We start from the raw sequence: 19,544 nt of genomic DNA on the forward strand, positions 1-19,544 counted from the left end.
AAACACACACACACACACATATTTATATTTATATATACATATATATATATATATATATATATATAGAGAGAGAGAGAGAGAGATTGTCAATCTTTTTAATGTTAATAAACAAATTCCCATACAAAATATTCAAATAATTAGTAAGTAAAATTGATATTAAAATGGATAATAAAAAATATTAAAATAAATAATTACATACATTATACTCAAATAAATATTAAGAAATATTTAAATGAGGAAATAAATAATATTAAAATAAACAAGTACATAAATTATATTTTAAAAAATATCAAATTATATACAAAGTAAATAAATTATATCAAAACAAATATTAAAATAAGTAAATGCATTATATTCAAATAAATAATACAAATATTAATCTTAATAAGCACATATATTATATTCAAATAAATAAGTAAAAATATCTCACTTTGCATGTAATGAGTCTATATAATATATTAGTTTCACCTTTTAAGATGAATTACTGAAATAAATGAACTTTTGCACCATATTCTCATTTTTCCAGTTTCACCTGTATATTTATTAAGTTCCTCCACGCCTGTAGGGTCGCGCTGTGAGACGGAAGTGACGCGCTATCAAGAGTAACGTCAACTTCCTCTTTCTGCACAGAGCTCATAGGAGCGGAGTTAGTGCTCGTTTTATTTATTTATCGACGAGATGGATGTGGTTTTGTATATCGTAGCTGCGGTTATTCTGCTCGTCCTGATCGTGTTCGCTGTGAGAGTTCGTGGACGGACTGAGGAAGGTGAGTGGAGATATGGAGCAGCTGGCATCCATAACCTGACACTATTACTGATCAAAACTATGGTTGGGTATCGAGAATCGAGTATCGATTGGAACCGAGACTAACTTCGTTTTTCCCGGAATCGTTCAAAAGTTAAAATTTCGATTCCTAGTTTCGATATTCACAGTCGAAACCACCACGTGAGTCGAACATGAGTAGCTTACGTCGGCGATCCAAAGTGTGGCTTCACTTTTCTAAAAATAACGAAATCTCGGCAAAATGCAAAATTTTTGACAAAAGGAGTATTTGTGACAGGAGTATTTCCTTCAGAAAGGATTATTTCCTTCAGAAAGGCCATTGGTTAGCAAGGTTAGCTAAACTTTTTTGACCCTGCCTCTTAAAAGAATCGGAATCGAGAATCGTTAGGAACCGGAATCGAAACAAGGAATCGGAATCAGAATCGTTCAAATTCAAACGATACCCAACCCTAATCAAAACACACTCTTATTAAACTCGTTTGAGGTTTACTGGATGAAAAAATAAATCTCAGGAAGTCTGTGAAGAATATTTTAAATGTATTTAACGATTTCACAATAAATATCATCACAGAGCTGTTTTAGTTTTCACTTTTACTCTAATTTTGTAAAATCTTTTATTCCTCTCAAAATGTCTATGAAACCCCTAGAACAGTGTTTTCACAAAACTGTAAAAATGAATAAATAATACAAAATAATATAATAAATAAGTAAATTAATTGTTAAAATGAATGTAAAAAATATTAAAACAAACAATAAAAATATTCAAATAAGTCAATAAATTTAAATTTAATTAAATATTTAAAAGAAATAAAATAAGTTAAATTATATTAAATTAATATATAAAAATATATCAATATATAAGTAAATAAATTGTTAAAGTAAATATAATAAGTTAATATATTAAAATAAATACAAAAGATTACAAGAAATAAGTAAATAAATGATATTTAAATAAATAAATAATATAAAAAATTAATATGTAATTTTTTTAAAATGAATAATTAAATTGATATTAAGATAATAAATAAGAAAAATAAGTTAATAGATAATATAAAATAAAAACGATTAAAATAAACAAGTTAATAAATGATATTTAAATAATAAAAAGACTAAAATAAACAAGTAAATAAATTATAATAAGATACATGCATAATTAAATGATATTGTCATAATTACATAAATAGTTTGATTAAAATAAACAAATAAGAGTGATGGCAAACTCCGGGTGGATGTTGATGATCCAGATCTCTTGCGCTCCTCTTCTGTCAGCGGACCGCGAGGAGCGGCGGGATGTGGCGTCTCGAGCCGCGGCGCGTCCGCAGGCCCTGGAGGAGCGTCCCGCGGGAATGCCCCGCCGCCGGAGGAACCTGCACAGCCGAGTGAGCGCGCAGCGGGCACAGCAGGCATCGGACAACGGTACTCGATCCACACACACACACATCAGCGGGCATCCGACAATATGGCACTATATTAATAATAAAACCTAATTATTAATATTATTGTGGAAATGTATGTAATTAATTATGTAATTATCCTGTTTATTAATATGAAGCTGCTTTGAATCTGTATGATATAAAGCGCTGTTTTAAAAACATTTCTGGTTTATGGAGCGATGAAATGAGGAATCCCAAATCTCTGTGTGAAATATTAAAATATCATAATCAGAGCCTGGCTTAATCCAATGTCCAGTGAAAATTATGCAAATGTGTGACTAATTAATTGCACTCATTCACATATTTCTTAATACAAAACACTTACCTGAATGTGCCACGATTCAAGTGTTGTGATCGCATTATATTAGTTCATGTTGATCACATTATATTAGTTCATGTTAGTCAGATATAAGATTTGTTGTTAAAACTCCTTGGATTTGTAATCGTGACCCAAATCCCCAATGACCCTGATGGTGTGTGTGTGTGTGTGTGTGCGCAGAGGACAGCCCCGTGGAGGCCGACGAGCCGCTGTCGGAGGAGCGTCCTCAAGCCGGCGGGAAAGTGGGAGCGAAGAAGCAGAGGAAGCTGGAGGAGAAGCAGGCGCGGAGAGCTCAGCGAAAGGTCACGACCCCACACTCATGCTCACTTATTTATATTTGTAATAAAACACAACACATGTTTGTGACGTGTCACTGTGTTCGTGTGTCGAGTTTTCCTTTGTGAAGCAGATCGAGTGTGTGTGCAAAATGCCAGATTTGATTGTTTATCAATGACACAAAATTCACTGTGTGTGTGTGTGTGTGTGTGTGTGTGTGTGTGTGTTTTAGGCTGAGCTGGAGGAGCAAGAGGAGAGGAAGAAGATGCAGGAGCTGCGAGATCAGGAGAGACAGAAAGATGAGGAGAAGGAGAAACTGCTGGAGCAGAAACAGGTCACGTGGACGCGTTACACTTCCTGTTTGGCAGAAAAGGCTTTTCTTACTTCCCGTCCAAATATCTGCAAATTCTTAAATCAAAATGCATTTTCAAACTTAATTGAGTCAATTAGTGACGTGACATTTCTTCTGGGTTAGTGACATCACCAACCCTAAAATTTACATTAGCCCCGCCCCCGGGAAACAGAATATGACTAGAAGATAACCAACTAACCGTTTAGAAATGTCCTGTTGCTTCTATGTTGTCACTTCTTCAGTGTCTCCATCTTTGTCTGACTAAGATTTTGAAATATTCAGGACACAGCTCTTGAAGCTCCGCCCCCTGTGCCACGAGCAGCAGCTCATTTGCATTTAAAGGGACAGACACAAAAACTGTGCTTTTTTTGCTTACACTCAACAAGTGATAATTTTAACAAGCTACATAACAATATCTGTGGGGTATTTGAGCTGAAACTTCACACACACACACACACACACACACACACACACACACACACTCTGATGACATCAGAGAGTTATTTTACATCTTATGAAAAGGGCATTATAGGACCCCTTTAAAGGATTAGTTCACTTTTAAAAAAACTTTTGCTGATAATTTACTCACCCCCATGTCATCCAAGATGTCCATGTCTTTCTTTCTTCAGTCGAAAAGAAATGAAGGTTTTTGATGAAAACATTCCAGGATTTTTCTCCATATAATGGACTTCAATGGGGTCCAAACGGTTCAAGGTCCAAAAGACAGTTAATAACAGTTTCAGATGCAGCTTCAAATGTCTTTAAACGACACCAGACGATGAATAAGGGTCTTATCATGCGAAGCGATCGCTTATTTCAAAACTTATTCCAAAAATGTAACTTTTCTAGGACAAATGCTAGCCTTGCTCTATTCTGTGAGGCGCGTTTGTAACGTCACGTAATACGTAATTACGTTCAAAAGGTCACGGGCGACGTTTTCCTTTTAATTCCTTTTTTTGTAAACGGCGTTTACTATGCGTATCATTCAACCTATGCGTTCAACTTGTAAACACTGACTCTGTACTTCCGGCTACGTCGCCCGTGACCTTTTGAACGTAATTACGTATTACGTGACGTTACAAACGCGCCTCAGAGAATAGAGCAAGGCTAGCGTTTGTCCTTAGAAAAGTTACATTTTTGGAATAAGTTTTGAAATAAGCGATCGTTTCGCATGATAAGACCCTTATTCATCGTCTGGTGTCGTTTAAAGACATTTGAAGCTGCATATTAACTCTCTTTTGGACCTTGAACCGTTTGGACCCCATTGAAGTCCATTATATGGAGAAAAATCCTGGAATGTTTTTTTCATCAAAAACCTTCATTTCTTTTCGACTGAAGAAAGAAAGACATGGACATCTTGGATGACACGGGGGCGAGTAAATTATCAGCAAAAGTTTTTTCAAAAGTGAACTACTCCTTTAAATCAAGATGCATTTACTAGATAAGTAAAGTATTATGTCTCGTTTTCTAGGGAGTTGTGGCTTTAAAACAAGCTAAATGATCTGCCAATGGGGTCAGAAAAATAATCTTGTTTCTGTTTGAATTAACATCAATTTACTGAACACATTGTCAGATAATTTACCTTTTTTTTTAAGCAACAACTCTCTAAATTTTGATTTATTTCCCCAGAAAACAAGACATAATATCTTATGGCATGTTACACATCTAGTAAATGCATCTTAATTTTAAGACTTTTTGGAAATTTGGACTGGAAACAAGACAAAAACATGCTTTATATGTGCAACACAGATCAGTAACCGTGTGTAAACGTGTCGCCCACAGGAGGAAGAGCTGCGTCGTGCCAAAGAGGATCAGGAGAAGAGAGAGGAGGAGGAGTACCAGCGGATAAAGGAGGCGTTCGTGATCGAGGACCAGGGAGAAGCAGAAGAGCTGGACGAGCAAGAGGTGCGTTCCTCAAAGCGCGGGAGGGAGTGTGTTTGCAACTGTGTATCCGTGAACACCTGCAAAGGTTGTGAAAGGTCATTTTAGGGTCATTCCTGGTTGATCTATTAAGGCGAGACACGGCAGGTTTTTTTTTCACTGGTTGATCTGGGGATATTTGTCTTCAATAACATGTCTTCTTTCAGTCAGAAACACACATTTAGGTCTTTATTTTACGGCACTTTGTCTGTTTGCGTTTGTAGATATTAGGGCTGGGTAATAAATAGCGATTTCTCGATATTAATCGATTCTCAATTTTACGAACCGATATCGATTCTTAAATCTCAAGAATCGATTAGTCATCCTGTTTCATTTGAATGAATGGATCATTGTATCGCGGCTGCGCGCATCCAAAAAAATCGCAATAATCTTTGTCCTTTGTTACTATTGATATGAAACAAAGTCTCAATTGTCAAATTACGTCCATTTTCTTTAGAAATTCAAAAACATAAATAGTGTTTTGTCGCTGTGGCGTGAGATCGCTCTGGAGAAGCAGCAGCGCTGATCTCTCTTCCGGCTTAATAATACCAGTCACAGCGCCAAATAAACATGAATGAGCATCTGAAAGTGTGTTAAAGATAGAGGACAACTTATCCAAATCCGGATCATGTCACATTGATTCGCTCAATCAGCGTTTCAACCGTGGAAAGACGTCAGTTAAACAGCTTGTAATCAATGTATCGTCATATTTACCTCAGAAAACCCACATAAACTCGTTAGTCAGCTAGAAAAAATAACTCTAGAGAGGAGCATTTTGCTAAATATATACACCATATTACATATGCATTATAATCTTAATGTTCTTCAATATTTAATGCATATTTGAATAAATCTGGCAAGTTTTTATGACAGCCACCATTTAAATGTTTATATTTCATATAATCTTCTTATTATAAAAATAAATAAAAGTGTAATTTAAGTGTTTGTAAAGCTACAAAACAGTTCATTATTACCTTCATATTAGGCTAATGAAGCCCAACTAGACTCCCATAGTTTACAGCATTAGTTCAGAGATTTGATTTCCTTAAGAAAAATGGCCATTTATTGGAACTGATATCCAAAATAATCAAGATTGAATCGAATCGAAATCGAAGCGAATTGTGAAATTTGTCTCAATACCCAGCCCTAATAGATTTCTCATAAATCGATGTAAATCACACACATTGCTAGAAGCTCTCTCTCTCCTGTACGCTTTTAAGTAAAAACGTTGATCTGATTGGTTACAAGGTGGTTTGTGACGTCAGAAACACCAGCGATTTCAAAGCGTGTTTTTGAGACAGTCTTTGTTTTAAGGAGGAAATACTCAGCAATGCTGTCCACTTATCAACTTACACATGGTGTGTGTTAAAGCAGATTAAACACACAAACAACATTAAACGCTGGATTTTTCACGTCATGAACCCTTTAAGGCGAAACAATATGAATGTAAAGCAAAATCTGTCCGATTTTAAATTTTTTATTTTGTGTTTTTCAGTCTCGCAACCTCCTGCAAGAGTTCATCCAGTACGTCAAGGTAACGTCTGTCAGTCATACATCAGATTAAAGCTGTTAATGCATTCATATGTGTGAGTTGAAAGGCTATAATACACTATGATATGCTGTACAAATTAAAGATATTTTATTATAATTGTCCCTTTGTATTTGCAACTTTAATGAAGCGTTTTAAACAAGCGATCGAATGAATCAGTCTTTTTATGGAAATCAAAACAGATTCTGATTCAATTAGGTGTTGAAAAATAGTAAAATAGTAAAACTGTGACGCACATCTTGTGTAAATATATAATGTGAAGCATACCAAATATTATTCAGACACCAAATATATAATTTCATTAGTGTGTGCAGGACACTATAGTTCATTGATGTAAGTGAGGAGAGCAAAATAAAGCAAACTGTGACATATTATAACCAGAAATGCTTCATACACTGAATGTGACCAAAAGTGACACTTTGAGCTGATGATGTGTGTTTTCTGTAATCGCTAATGCTCTTCACACACACACACTGAACAACATGAAGCATTGCTTGGTCACTGGTTGAGCTAAACTGGTATTATCTAATTGTGTAGTTCAATTTACCAGCTGACAGATATTCAACATAACCAGTCAAATATCCACTGATTATGGTCATATTTTATTAGCATTTTCTAAACTGTGATAATGTGAGATGTTGAAGGAGTCTGGATATATTTTGGTTTAACAACACAATCGTTTATATGATACCCTATATTAATGGCTCTTGTGTTCACTTCTGTCTCCCACTCAGAAATCGAAAGTGGTTTTGCTGGAGGACTTGGCGTCTCACTTTGGCTTGCGCACACAGGTCAGGGGTCAGTGTTCACAGGTCTGACTTCAGAACACTTTGGAGTGCTTCAAGCTGATTTTGCGATGTGTTTCTTCCCATCAGGATGCTATTGCCAGACTTCAGGACCTGATCGCAGACGGTTCCCTTACAGGTACGAGTGTGTGACTTCATCCTGATGCAAAACACTCACATAGACAGCAGTTCCTCAACCTCGCTTTTTAGAGATGTGCGATATATCGGCCACCATATCGGTATCAGGCGATATATGTTCATTTTTAATGTTATCGCCGATATAAAAGCCGATAAATAATGTTTTATTAATTTATCGTGTGTTTGGGACGTGGATTTTAATGGTGAGAGTTTGTCAGGCTCTCAAAAATTATATTAAAACTTGGGTTTAGATTTATCGGCCGATATATCGGTTATCGGCTTTCAAATATAAAGAATTATCGGTATCGGCGATATCGGCACATCTGTACTATTTTTATAATGCAGTTTATGGTTTCTGCTGGTCTTAAAGTCTTAATTCATATATTCACAAATAACAGCCTTAAAAAATGTGGGAATCCGTGGGGAATTGGTTGTGGTTTGCTATTGGTGGCAATTAACATTTCTGATTATTATTAATGTTGAAAAAAAATTGATGAATAGAAGGTTCAAAGTAGATTTATCCGAAATAAAAATAAAAGCTTTTGTAACATTATAAATGTCTTCACTCTTTCTTTAAATTCTTTGATTTAGTGCATGTAGCCTATAATGTTACAAAAGCTTTCAGATATTTCTCTATACATTTATTTCAGATAAATGCTATTATTTTGAACCATAGGTTGTGTGTAATGTGAAAAAATAAAAATTAGTTTTAGAATAGAATAGTACAACCGTCTGATTACCCTCTGAAATGTTGATTAAAATTGTAGAATTATATTAAAAACAGATGATTGAAATCCAACATTTCTCTTTGTAACATCTTGTTGAGGTTTGATTCTAATTATAGTGGAACATTATTGAAAAACTTGTTAGTACGAAAATTTTATAATTGTGATTTTATAATATTTACATATGAATCCAACTGGAAAAACTTGTGAAAAGATATATTTTGATTAGGCAAATAGCATATAGCATATAGTGGAGCTCTATAGCTATCTTTTTTCTTTTCATTTTAAAACTGCATTTTCCAAAAAAATCTTACAATAAACCATGTAGAATTATCCATGTTGTCTCCATGAATGAAATTTAGAAATCTGGGTCTTTTATAAAGTGAATTTTACATAAAATGCTGTTTTTTTTTGTTGTTGTAAAAAGCATATTTAAATAAATAAATATTTATTTATTTATAGAAATTTAAAACACATCATAAGTCCTCCAAAAACTGTAAAAACATTAATAAACAGAGTAAAATTACATGTGGGGAAAAAAAAAGATAACTAGTGTTAACACAAATAAAGATAATCAGGGGGTTAAACAAAACAAATGTTTTTATGTCTGAGAACCTTTTAAACGTACCAAACTGAAATGATGATGTGTGATAGGCTACAGTTGCCTACAAATCTTACATTAAACCATGTAGAATTATCCATGTTATCTCCATGAATGAAAGTTAGAAATCTGGGTCTTTTATAAAGTGAATTTTACATAAAATGCTGTTTTTTTTAAATAAATAAATATTTATTTATTTATTTATTTATAGAAATTTAAAACACATCATGAATCCTCTAAAAACTGCACAGATGTTGAGTAAAAACATCAATAAACAGAGTAAAATTATATAAATGTATATAAAATTATATACATTTAGAAATTTGGGTCTTTTATAAAGTAAATTTTACAAAAAAAGTTACTTTTTTTTAAAACATTTTAAAATTTATTTATGTAAATTTAAATTATGTCATAAATCCTTCAAAAACTACACAAATGTTGAGTAAAAACATTAATAAACAGAGTAAAATTACATTTGGGAAAAAAAAAAAACTTTTATTCTGTTACAAAATTGAATGTTATTGTCTAGGTCGGGTCCCTGGAGACCCCAAATGAAGATAATCAGGGGGTTAACCAAAACAAATGTTTTTATGTCTGAGAACCTTTTAAATGCATACAAACCTGAAATGATGATGTGTGATGGGCTACAGTTGCCTACAAATATTTTGAGTGTCCCTTATTTTCCTGTAAATAACCACGATTGTCCCGCATTTCTGAAGTTGGCAACCCTACACGAGGCCCACGAATAATGTTGTGTTTGTCCAGGAGTGATCGACGACCGAGGGAAGTTTATCTACATCACCCTGGAGGAGTTGAGCGCTGTGGCTCAGTTCATCAAGCAGAGAGGAAGAGTGTCCATCTCTGAACTCGCTCAAGCCAGCAACACCCTCATAAACCTCACGCCCGACATCCACAGCGCACCAGCGTAACACAAAGGACTGGAGAATCCAGTGGGATGCAGCATATCATTCATAGTCTGTAATGGCAGAGCTACGGATAGAGCTCGTTTCTGCCACGGAGTAAAAGAATATAACAAAGGAAACTTTATATCTCACAATTCTGACTTTAGTTCTTGAGATTTTTCAGAATTTGGTTTAAATCTCACTATTCAGAGTTAATACACTGCAAAAAATGCTTTTGTGTCTTGTTTCCAATCCAAATATCTAGAAATTCTTAAATCAAGATGTATTAACTAGATATTATCATATTATGTTTTGTTTTCTGGGGAAATAAATCCAAATTAAGTGAGTTGTTGCTTAAAACAAGCTAAATTATCAATAATGTTAATTCAAACAGAAACAAGATTGTTTTTCTGACTCCATTGGCAGATCATTAAACTCACTTAATTTCCCCAGAAAACAAGACATAATATCTAATGGCATTTTACTCATCTAGTAAATGCATCTTGATTTAAGCATATTTAGATATTTGGACTGGAAACAAGACAAAAAAAATGCTAATTATGATTTCATGGACTCTGAATTGGATTTTGAGTGCTTGAGAAGAAGATTGTATATCATTAGTCTTAAACACACATTTAAGGCAGGGTTCTCACTCCTGTGGAAAACTGAACATGAGGGGATTTTAAAACTGATCAATGGAGTTTTGTTTTTCATAATATATTTTTCTAGCAAGAATCAAGTCTACTATAGGCCTATTTCATGCACTGACCGCTTAAGGCCTTTATCACAAACAACCTAAAAAGTTATGGATATTTATTGGTCAGAAACTGGGAACCCTGTCACTGTTGACTGTCCTGTCTAATAAAAAAAGCATCACAAACTACAGTTGGCTTTATTTTAGCCTAATGAAAATGTAATTATTAATAATTATTTATTGTCTATTTCACCTTAGCGGATCATCTTTATTATTTAGATTCTCCCTAGCAGTATCGAATGAGAAACAGAAAGCATGCATATCATATGAGGACTGCTTTATTCCCGGCAGGAATTATAATTAGCCTACTGGTTGTTTGGCTCGTGACATTAATTTCCCTGAGGCGAAACTTTTCTATTTGCACATCATTTTTGTTTTGGTTTTAAAGATTTATAAATACAGCCAGGTGTTGTATAAAGGATAGGATGCGTTATAAATTAGGATAAATAGGAAAAAAAAAAAAATAAAATCAAAGAATTCGGAGTCAAGCGTCTCGTGTTGTGTTGTGAATGTGTGTCTTGCATGTGTGCGTCGAGCCTCTAGAGGGCGTTGTGTGAGCGGAGCCGCGCATGCGCAGTGTTCTTCATCTGCTTATGTTGATTCGTCCCGTGTTGGTTTTAAACCACCACACTAGCTTAAATGTGTGCTGGAGGTTAAAATAACGCAAGCTGAGGACTTATCCGTTCACCTTTAGCCGTGTCGAGTATGAGAGGTGCAGAAAATCAACGCTTTGTTTAGCGTAGAGAATGTTTTATAGCGGTTATAATGTCACGAGCGATTCTTTGAGGAACGTCGTTTTCACTCTGTGACGTCACGCGGAACTCTGTCAGGTATTATTATTATTTCAATTTCATCTCTGTTTTGGTTTTGTTATCCTCGAATGGTTTGTATCGCTTACAGTACTGAGACCGGGGCTAGTTGTCACGTGATCTGGACCAAAGGGCAGGTTCGGGTTGTCACGTGATTGCTTTATGTTGCGATCTAGTTTATTTATTTAGCCTACGTTAAGTTACATTCTCTGTAGGATACTCTCTCAATAATATTCCATAATATTCTCTAATGTGACAACTAGCCCCAATCTTCTACACAAGTGCACTTTATGTGTGTCACTCACCAGGGAGTAATAATGCTGGTGTTTCATTTTATTTCTCCAAAGCTACTCTGTTTATGAACCTTAAACACTCAAAAATGTGCAAAAGCATTTGAATTCAGTGCGTAAGATGCACGAGATGGGCGTTTTTCCCTTGACTTATTGTCTCCACACTGAATGTGCTGCTTTTAAACCCCATCTCTCCATCAGCATGACCCTGGCGTTGACCCCTGCGTCCGTGTGCCAGTGCTTCACTCTGGTGTCGCTGTGCACGTCCATCGCAGACCCAAACTGGATCCAGGTCCAGAACTCCTCCGATCCCGACAGCAAACTCATCTACGGCGTGGCCTTCACGATGCACGCGTACCAGAACCGCACCGACACAGGTTTGATCCAATACTTCTGGATTTTCTTTAAACATCTGTTCTGTAATTTCCTATTATGACTGTAAAGTTGCTGTGAAACTCAACTTTATTTAAAATATTATTAAAGCGCTGTATAAATGAAGGTGACTCGATTGTTCTGATGTGTGTGCAGGTCCGTTGGGTGGTTTGCACGGATGGGGAATGTGGCTCCTGTATTCGCTGGCAGCTCTCTGTTACTGCGCCGTCTTGTTTTCAAGCTTCTCATTCCTGATGGATTTCCTCGGAGCATCTGTCAATCAATCCAAGCTGGTGACATCACTGCACGTCTCCACAGGTGACATCACTCCACCTGAACACGAGTGTGATTGGAATTGTTCCTACAGTCAAACCAAAGTGTTTTCAGACACCTTCAACATTTCTCACTTTATCACAGTTTTATATATTTGGACTGAAACCAGACAAAAATACATCTAGATTTGAGCATTTTTTTTATATTTGGACTGAATGAGTCAAAAATACATCTAGATTTAAGCATTTTTTATATTTGGACTGAAACGAGACAAAAATACATCTAGATTTAAGCATTTTTTGATATTTGGACTGAATGAGTCAAAAATACATCTAGATTTAAGCATTTTTTGATATTTGGACTGAAACGAGACAAAAATACATCTAGATTTAAGCATTTTTTATATTTGGACTGAAACGAGTCAAAAATACATCTAGATTTAAGAATCTTTAGATATTTGGACTGAATGAGTCAAAAATACATCTAGATTTAAGCATTTTTTGATATTTGGACTGAAACCAGACAAATGCATCTAGATTTAAGCATTTTTTATATTTGGACTGAAACGAGACAAATGCATCTAGATTTAAGCATTTTTTATATTTGGACTGAAACGAGACAAATACATCTAGATTTAAGAATATTTGGATATTTGGACTGAAACAAGACAAAAACACATCTAGATTTAAACATTTTTGGATATTTGGACTGAATGAGTCAAAAATACATCTAGATTTAAACATTTTTGGATATTTGGACTGAATGAGTCAAAAATACATCTAGATTTAAGCATTTTTTATATTTGGACTGAAACAACACAAAAACACATCTAGATTTAAGCATTTTTTTATATTTGGACGGAATGAGTCAAAAAATACATCTAGATTTAAGCATTTTTTGATATTGGACTGATACAAGACAAAAACACATCTAGATTTAAGCATTTTTTGATATTGGACTGATACGAGACAAAAATACATCTAGATTTAAGCATTTTTTATATTTGGACTGAAACAAAACATAAATACATCTAGATTTAAGCATTTTTGTGTGTGTTTCTCTTATTTCAGCGGTCAGCTGTGTGTCAGTGCTGGGTGTGTGTGTGGCGTGCATGTGTGTGATCGAACACAACCTGCACCGAGGGAACCCCGGATCTCAGCCGAACCGCATCCTGATGCCCGGGGAAAGCCTCTTCATCCAGATGTTGGGTTTGCTCTTCTCTCTCGCGGCGTGCGCTTTCACCATCAAGGCTCGGCCAGAACCCGTCAGGTCATGTGACTACCTGAGCGTGGGCGGAGACGACAGTGATACGGAGCCTCTGATTGGTCGAGCTGAGAGGGAGGAGTAAAGTCGCATAGAGTTTAACCTCTATAAAGTAAAGAGGTTCACTTGATTTATGCACTTTATTTCTTATGACGGGAAACAAACGCGATCGGACAAACATGCAAAATTAGGTGTTTATGCAATTCAGGGAGAATTTGAGTTGAATTGGTCACACAGGATGTAGAATTGGAATGACAGGAAGTATTTATTTACTTAGTTACAGTTCAAAGAAATTCAAAACTTCATTGAGAGCATGATACTGTAGTTTTTATAAATATTTTAAATACTTTTTAATATATTTTCCGTTTGGATTTAATTTTTTTTTGTAATTTCATTGTTTTTTAATGTCTGTTTTATAACAGTTTTAGTTATTTCAGTAAATAAAGTTGAACTTAATGAAAATGAGAAATGTTACTGAAATAAAAGTTTGTATTTTATATTTTATTTTGTTAAAATAAATTCGGTTTACGTTTGTTTTATTTTAAGCAACAACCTTTTTTAATGCTTTTTAGTTTTAGTTAACTATAATAACACTGAAACAAATACTTTGATAAAACACAATTCATTTGGACTAAATTTTTCTCTAATATTGTTAAAGCAATTAGCAAACTTTTGTCATGCAGCACCAAAACAAAATAGTTTTACTCTATCAAAGTCATCTACCATAATAATCCAATCACATTCAATTTTTAACAATAAGATTCAATTTAGTAGTGAAATTTTTATGACTTTTTAAGTGAACAAAAAAAACAGCTGCTATACATGAATTAAAAACGAATTTCTTAATTCTAAAAATGAAAAATTGTTTTTTTTTTCTTTCTTAAAAATAGCCTAATTTCTGTGTGTTGACAAGAACATATTTATGGATAATATTAAAATATTTAAAATTAAATATAATGTATATATAAAATATTAAAATTGAATGTTTTAGATTTTATTCTATTTAATTGTTATTTGTGCACAGATAAAAATAAATAACAATAGAACACATTGAACTGTTAAGGGCTTATTTATTTATTTCACCTGAACAATATTTAATTAAATTATCTTAATTACAATTCTGTATCCTGTTTGCAACTTCAATTACAATTCAGTTCAGTATTGAATATTGGCTCAATATTGGCTACACTTCAGCACAACTACTATTATTAATGCCAGAAATGAATTATGGGAAATGTAGTTTTTCTGTAAGTATGATCATTCCAACATGACTTGAGGTGCTTCATGCAGTAAAACTCAGTTTACTCTCGGACCAAATACAGAAACCACTAGTCAAGTCAAATCGAAGTCACACTCGATTTATTTCAGGAGTTTGAGAGCAGACTTACATGTGAACGCTCTAAATGAAACAAACTCAACAGCCTTTATGCTGCATACTCATATTTAATATTCAATTTATGCATAACTAAGAGGAAATGATATAAAACTCAATATGATGTTGTATCTGACCAGGTGTGAACCGAATAGAAATGCGGTGTAAAAGTTCTTATTCGCTTCACCTAAAGGTGCACTATGTAAGAATTTTGCAGTAAAATATCCAAACACCACTAGGCCAGTGTTGTATATTTTGTTTAGTTGATTACTTACAGTATCCCATACGTTTCCAACTATCTGGAGATCGTGAGAAAATTGTGATTTTAACCAAGGAGCCAGTCGCCAGTCAATGACATCATATCCCCTTTACCATAGTAACCATGGCGACAGTCGTGGACAACAGCGTTACGGCTAGCGGCGCTCACACTGTTGTTGTTTTGTTCAAACATTTTGGTCCATGGCAAGCAGACTTTGGGACAAAAGCAGAACTAAAACAAGGATCTATATCATTTTCAAGATGCCGCGAGCTAGCGTCCGCGACTGACTTCGACTTGACAGAGACGCGAGTGGCGTCTTTGTCAAGAGTGTTGCATGTGCTTTATTAGACAGGTGTGCAAATGTACATAAAACTATTCAATGTTATATAGCTCAACATGATGAAATGTTAGAATATGATCTGTGTGTTATTCGAATGTTGATTTAGCTTACTCGTAGTCTCATATAGCCAACAAACTTAACACATAAAGTAACGTTCAACACACTCGTCATGAGAAAAACATCAATGTATTCACTCATACATAAACATTATTAGATCCATCAGCTTGACGACAAGTTCCATAATGCCACTTACTTCTTTGCGTCATCAACCTACGCAACCTTTGTTATTGCAAGAGGATAGTGACCCCTAGCGGCTAAAAAATGACATAGTGCACCTTTAAAGGGAGAGTTTAAGATGAAAACTGAGTGTAAAGATATTCAGGGCTGTTTTTCATCTTTTGGTTATTTCTGTGATTTCTGTGGATAAATGAATCAAACACTGATCCTCTGTGTGCCTTGAGCTTCCTGGAAGAACTTTTATTTTGTAACGTCACGTGTCTGAAAAGAGGTTTTAGAGCTGTTAAAGGGATACTTCAACCAAAAAAAAAAAAATGCAATTTTTTTATTTTATTTATTCGCCCTCAAGTTGTTCTACTTGTAAGAAAGAAATACTATGAAAGTCAATGGGGTCCAAAAATGGTTTGATGACCAACATTCCTATAAAATATCTTCTTTTGTGTTCAACATAAGAAAGAAGTTCTTACAGGTTTGGAACAACATTAAAATGAGTAAATAACTCTTAAATAATAATAATACTCACATTTTTATTTTTAGGTACACTGTCCCTTTAAATCACCTGCTCCTCCTTCAAAGCATCAACAAACAAGCTTTACGTTTTATAGCAAACGTTGATCTTGATAAATCAAATGAATTCTGTCTCATACTATATTTGTATTTCCCTCTTTTAAACATTTGTTGTTTGATATTTTTATTATTTCAGAGTAATTATGACGTATTTCCTTTGAAGGAATCGCTCAACCCCAAATGAAAATTGTCATGTCATGTCAGGAAAATATTATTAGCAAAAAAATGATTTAAATGTCATACAAAAGGTTCATAATGCTCAAGATTCTATTGTTATGATATATTTAGAGAGTATAAATCTCATTTATGTGCATTTTTGAATGAATCTCACTGCATATTTCATTTTGAGACATAGCAAACACTGTGATTTCAAAAATTATAAAGACTCACTGTGTTTAAAGAGGATATATACAATTTTTAGTCATGTCTGGTGAAGCCATTGCATTTAATTGTGTGAAATACAAAAAAAAAAAGATATCTTCATTGTTTCTTGTCCAAAGTTGAGCTTGAAACGTTTTAATGATCTGGGCCGTTCACTAAATGAACCTTCATGGTAACAGTGGAATCATGGGACGTCGTGCCTTAGTTTCTCAGCTCTAATTAGACTCGTTCACCTTCGTCACATGACACCAGCTTGCGCTCCCATTGGATGGAGACTATCGCCATAGTAACCTTGAGAAGTTGTTGATGTCACAGATGAATTTGTGAATGGGGAGAGAGAAAAATTAATGTAACGTTTATCAACTACGTTAGTTTTGCGTATAACCATGATTAAGCTCTGAACTGAATGGGAGAATAGAAATGATGTGGAATTGAAGGAAAGCTGATGTTTGCACTGAAAGGGCCGTGTTTATTATCATCATCTCTAATGTTTCATGAGTTTGTTCTTAAAGCAACGCATGCATAATATATATTCGTTCTGATGATGTCATTTATGCCACGTTTAAATGAAGATAACGCTTTGAACAATATTACGATCTCACTTTATTTCCTTTGTCTTACTAATGAAAAGCTGTTTACAATTATGGTTGCATTTTGTTAACATTGACAATATATTTTCACCGCATTTATTAGTCTGTTAATGTTAGTTAAGAGACAATTGTTCTTTGTCCATGTTGGTTAAAAAATACACTGTTAACAGGCACAACTTTTGATTTTAAGTAATATTTAATAACCTCAACCCCTATTTAGACACTGAAAAAATCTTTATGCCATAAAATATCTTGAATGTAACTCGACACCCTTGCCTCATTTAGTATGCGCGGTTCTATGAATATGCGAATGAGCCCCGCCTCCACTCACTCAGAGTTGACGATCACAGGTCGTTTGTGACGTCAGAAACACCAGCGATTTCAAACCGTGTTTTTGAGACGCGTTTTCAGTTTTAAGGAGGAAATACTAATGAACTTACACATGGTGTGTGTTAAAGCGTATTATACACACCACACACACACATAAACAACATTAAACGCTGGATTTACACCACAGGGGGACTTTAAATGTGTAATTACAGTGGAACAAGTGTAACCAAAAGCCGGTAAATCTAAAATTAGTTTCTATGAAGTTAAATATTCTCTTGCACTGTTAAATGTATTTGTTTATTTAAATTTTAATCGAATTAATAACAAACATGTTTTGCATTTTGTCCTATATAGTTTAACTGCTTTGGATAAACGTGTCTGCTAAATGAATAAATGTAAATAATAAGAGTAAATGATGTATATAATTACATCCTCAACCAAAACCTAACTCTTATTACATGTAGTGAATTATTATTTCTCAGTAGTACTTAAATATGTAAGTAGGCCTACACTGTAACCTTAAAATAAAGTGTAAGCGAATTTATTTATTTAATTGAATCTTATTATTTATTTACAGTTTTCATGTCCAGTTTGATATTATTATAATGTTTAAATGATATGCGGGAAGGGGGCGTGTCTGCCCGCGTCCGAAAGGGGGCGGGGCTCACGTGGGTGTGTCTCTCAGCTGATGCGCGCCGCCTTTCTCACGCGCGCGCACTTCATCTCCAACGCGGGCGTCAACGGCAACGCATCGCGTCCTACAGCAGATCAGCATCCGAACGAACGGACAGACACACGGACAGACGGATCCGCGGTGAGACAGTGAGTATATATGTGTGTGTGTGTGTGTGTGTGTGTGTGTGTGTGTGTGAGAGAGATGGAGACACTCGAGTCGCTGGATGCTGCTGTTGTCATGGAGGGATGCGGATTCAGTGATGCATCATTTTGCATGAGCAGAAACACGCATTATGTAATGCGATCAGGTGAACGCTGGATCTTCATTAAGCACCCGTCGTTAAATGCACAATTATGATGTTATTATGACAAACGCGAGGCTTTTAACGCGTCAAGCACTGGTTAGTAGCATCACTAACGTTAGGCCTATTCACTGATGCTGGAAATGCTTGTTAATAGGCTAGATCATGTCGCGCGAGCCGCTTCGAAAGATGAAGATGCGTTTTAGTGCATATATAGTGAGATGTCATCTTTAAAGCACGAGGGCTGTGTGTGTGTGTGTGTACAGGTCTCAATCTCCCGTTTTTCCTGTCAATGTTGTGTGTTTTCTTTGCGGCGCGAGCGTCTGATGCATCAACACTGCATGTTTACATTTACGCATCGCGTTGCGTTTGTGCCATCGAGTTATAAGCGTATGCGGTGATTATTAAACAGTGTATCGCTGTATTTAAGTGTGTGTGTTGGATTTATGAAGCATGTGAGCGATGATGTAATGCCAGTGAGTGAGTGACTGTGGTAGTAGAGGCACGTGCCAGTGCTGATCTGATCCAGTAATGGAGGCTCTGCTGGACCAGTGATGCCACTGCACATCGTTTGTAATGGCATAGAGTTTATAGAATAGTAGAGCATGTGCACATTGTGTGCTTTTACAAAAAACAACAATGTTGGACATGCAAAATGGTATTCTTTAAAGCATCTTCGGAGGGTTGTGTTGTGTGATTAGCTTATTATTAATATGGAAATCATCTGAAGATATATAAATATATGATACCATTAATTTTTATGGATGCATGATATATCGGTATCAGAGATATCTGTTCATTTTTAACGTTATCGTTATCAATAAGAACATTTGTTTGATCTTCTGATAAATAGTAAGCCGATAAATGTATTATATCCTTCAGCTGAGACGCTTCAGATGCGCACTGTCCAACATGATGGTTTTAAATGATTTGAAATATGATTGGAA

At 35.0% G+C, this 19,544-nt stretch overlaps 3 protein-coding genes across 6 annotated transcripts in view; all 3 read left to right on the forward strand.

Moving 5' to 3' along the window:
• The first annotated feature begins 607 nt into the window (after window positions 1–607).
• ddrgk1 (DDRGK domain containing 1) lies at window positions 608–9,888 on the forward strand. Its single transcript, XM_039661485.2, has 9 exons — window positions 608–766; window positions 2,053–2,199; window positions 2,716–2,837; window positions 3,044–3,145; window positions 4,946–5,068; window positions 6,579–6,617; window positions 7,367–7,423; window positions 7,508–7,556; window positions 9,647–9,888. Exons 1-9 carry the CDS (start codon window positions 679–681, stop codon window positions 9,808–9,810), a joined length of 891 nt encoding a protein of 296 aa, XP_039517419.2. The 5' UTR covers window positions 608–678; the 3' UTR covers window positions 9,811–9,888.
• Window positions 9,889–11,070: 1,182 nt separating this feature from the next.
• LOC120471608 (uncharacterized) lies at window positions 11,071–13,815 on the forward strand. Its single transcript, XM_039661486.2, has 4 exons — window positions 11,071–11,367; window positions 11,838–12,013; window positions 12,165–12,326; window positions 13,352–13,815. Exons 2-4 carry the CDS (start codon window positions 11,839–11,841, stop codon window positions 13,627–13,629), a joined length of 615 nt encoding a protein of 204 aa, XP_039517420.2. The 5' UTR covers window positions 11,071–11,367; window position 11,838; the 3' UTR covers window positions 13,630–13,815.
• Window positions 13,816–18,339: 4,524 nt separating this feature from the next.
• lzts3a (leucine zipper, putative tumor suppressor family member 3a) overlaps window positions 18,340–19,544 on the forward strand; it is a 19,385-nt gene continuing 18,180 nt past the window's right edge. For 2 of the 4 annotated variants that reach the window (XM_039661482.2, XM_089130664.1), the window contains exon 1: window positions 18,340–18,442. The gene's annotated coding sequence lies outside the window, so the exon portion shown is untranslated. Of the gene's footprint in view, window positions 18,443–18,500; window positions 18,604–19,544 lie in introns of those variants that run through there. The other 2 variants (XM_089130666.1, XM_089130665.1) reach the window with 2 other exon arrangements.

Source organism: Pimephales promelas, chromosome 4 (assembly GCF_988280905.1).
Source record: "Pimephales promelas chromosome 4, fPimPro1.hap1.1, whole genome shotgun sequence".
Classification (NCBI taxonomy): Eukaryota; Metazoa; Chordata; class Actinopteri; order Cypriniformes; family Leuciscidae; genus Pimephales; species Pimephales promelas.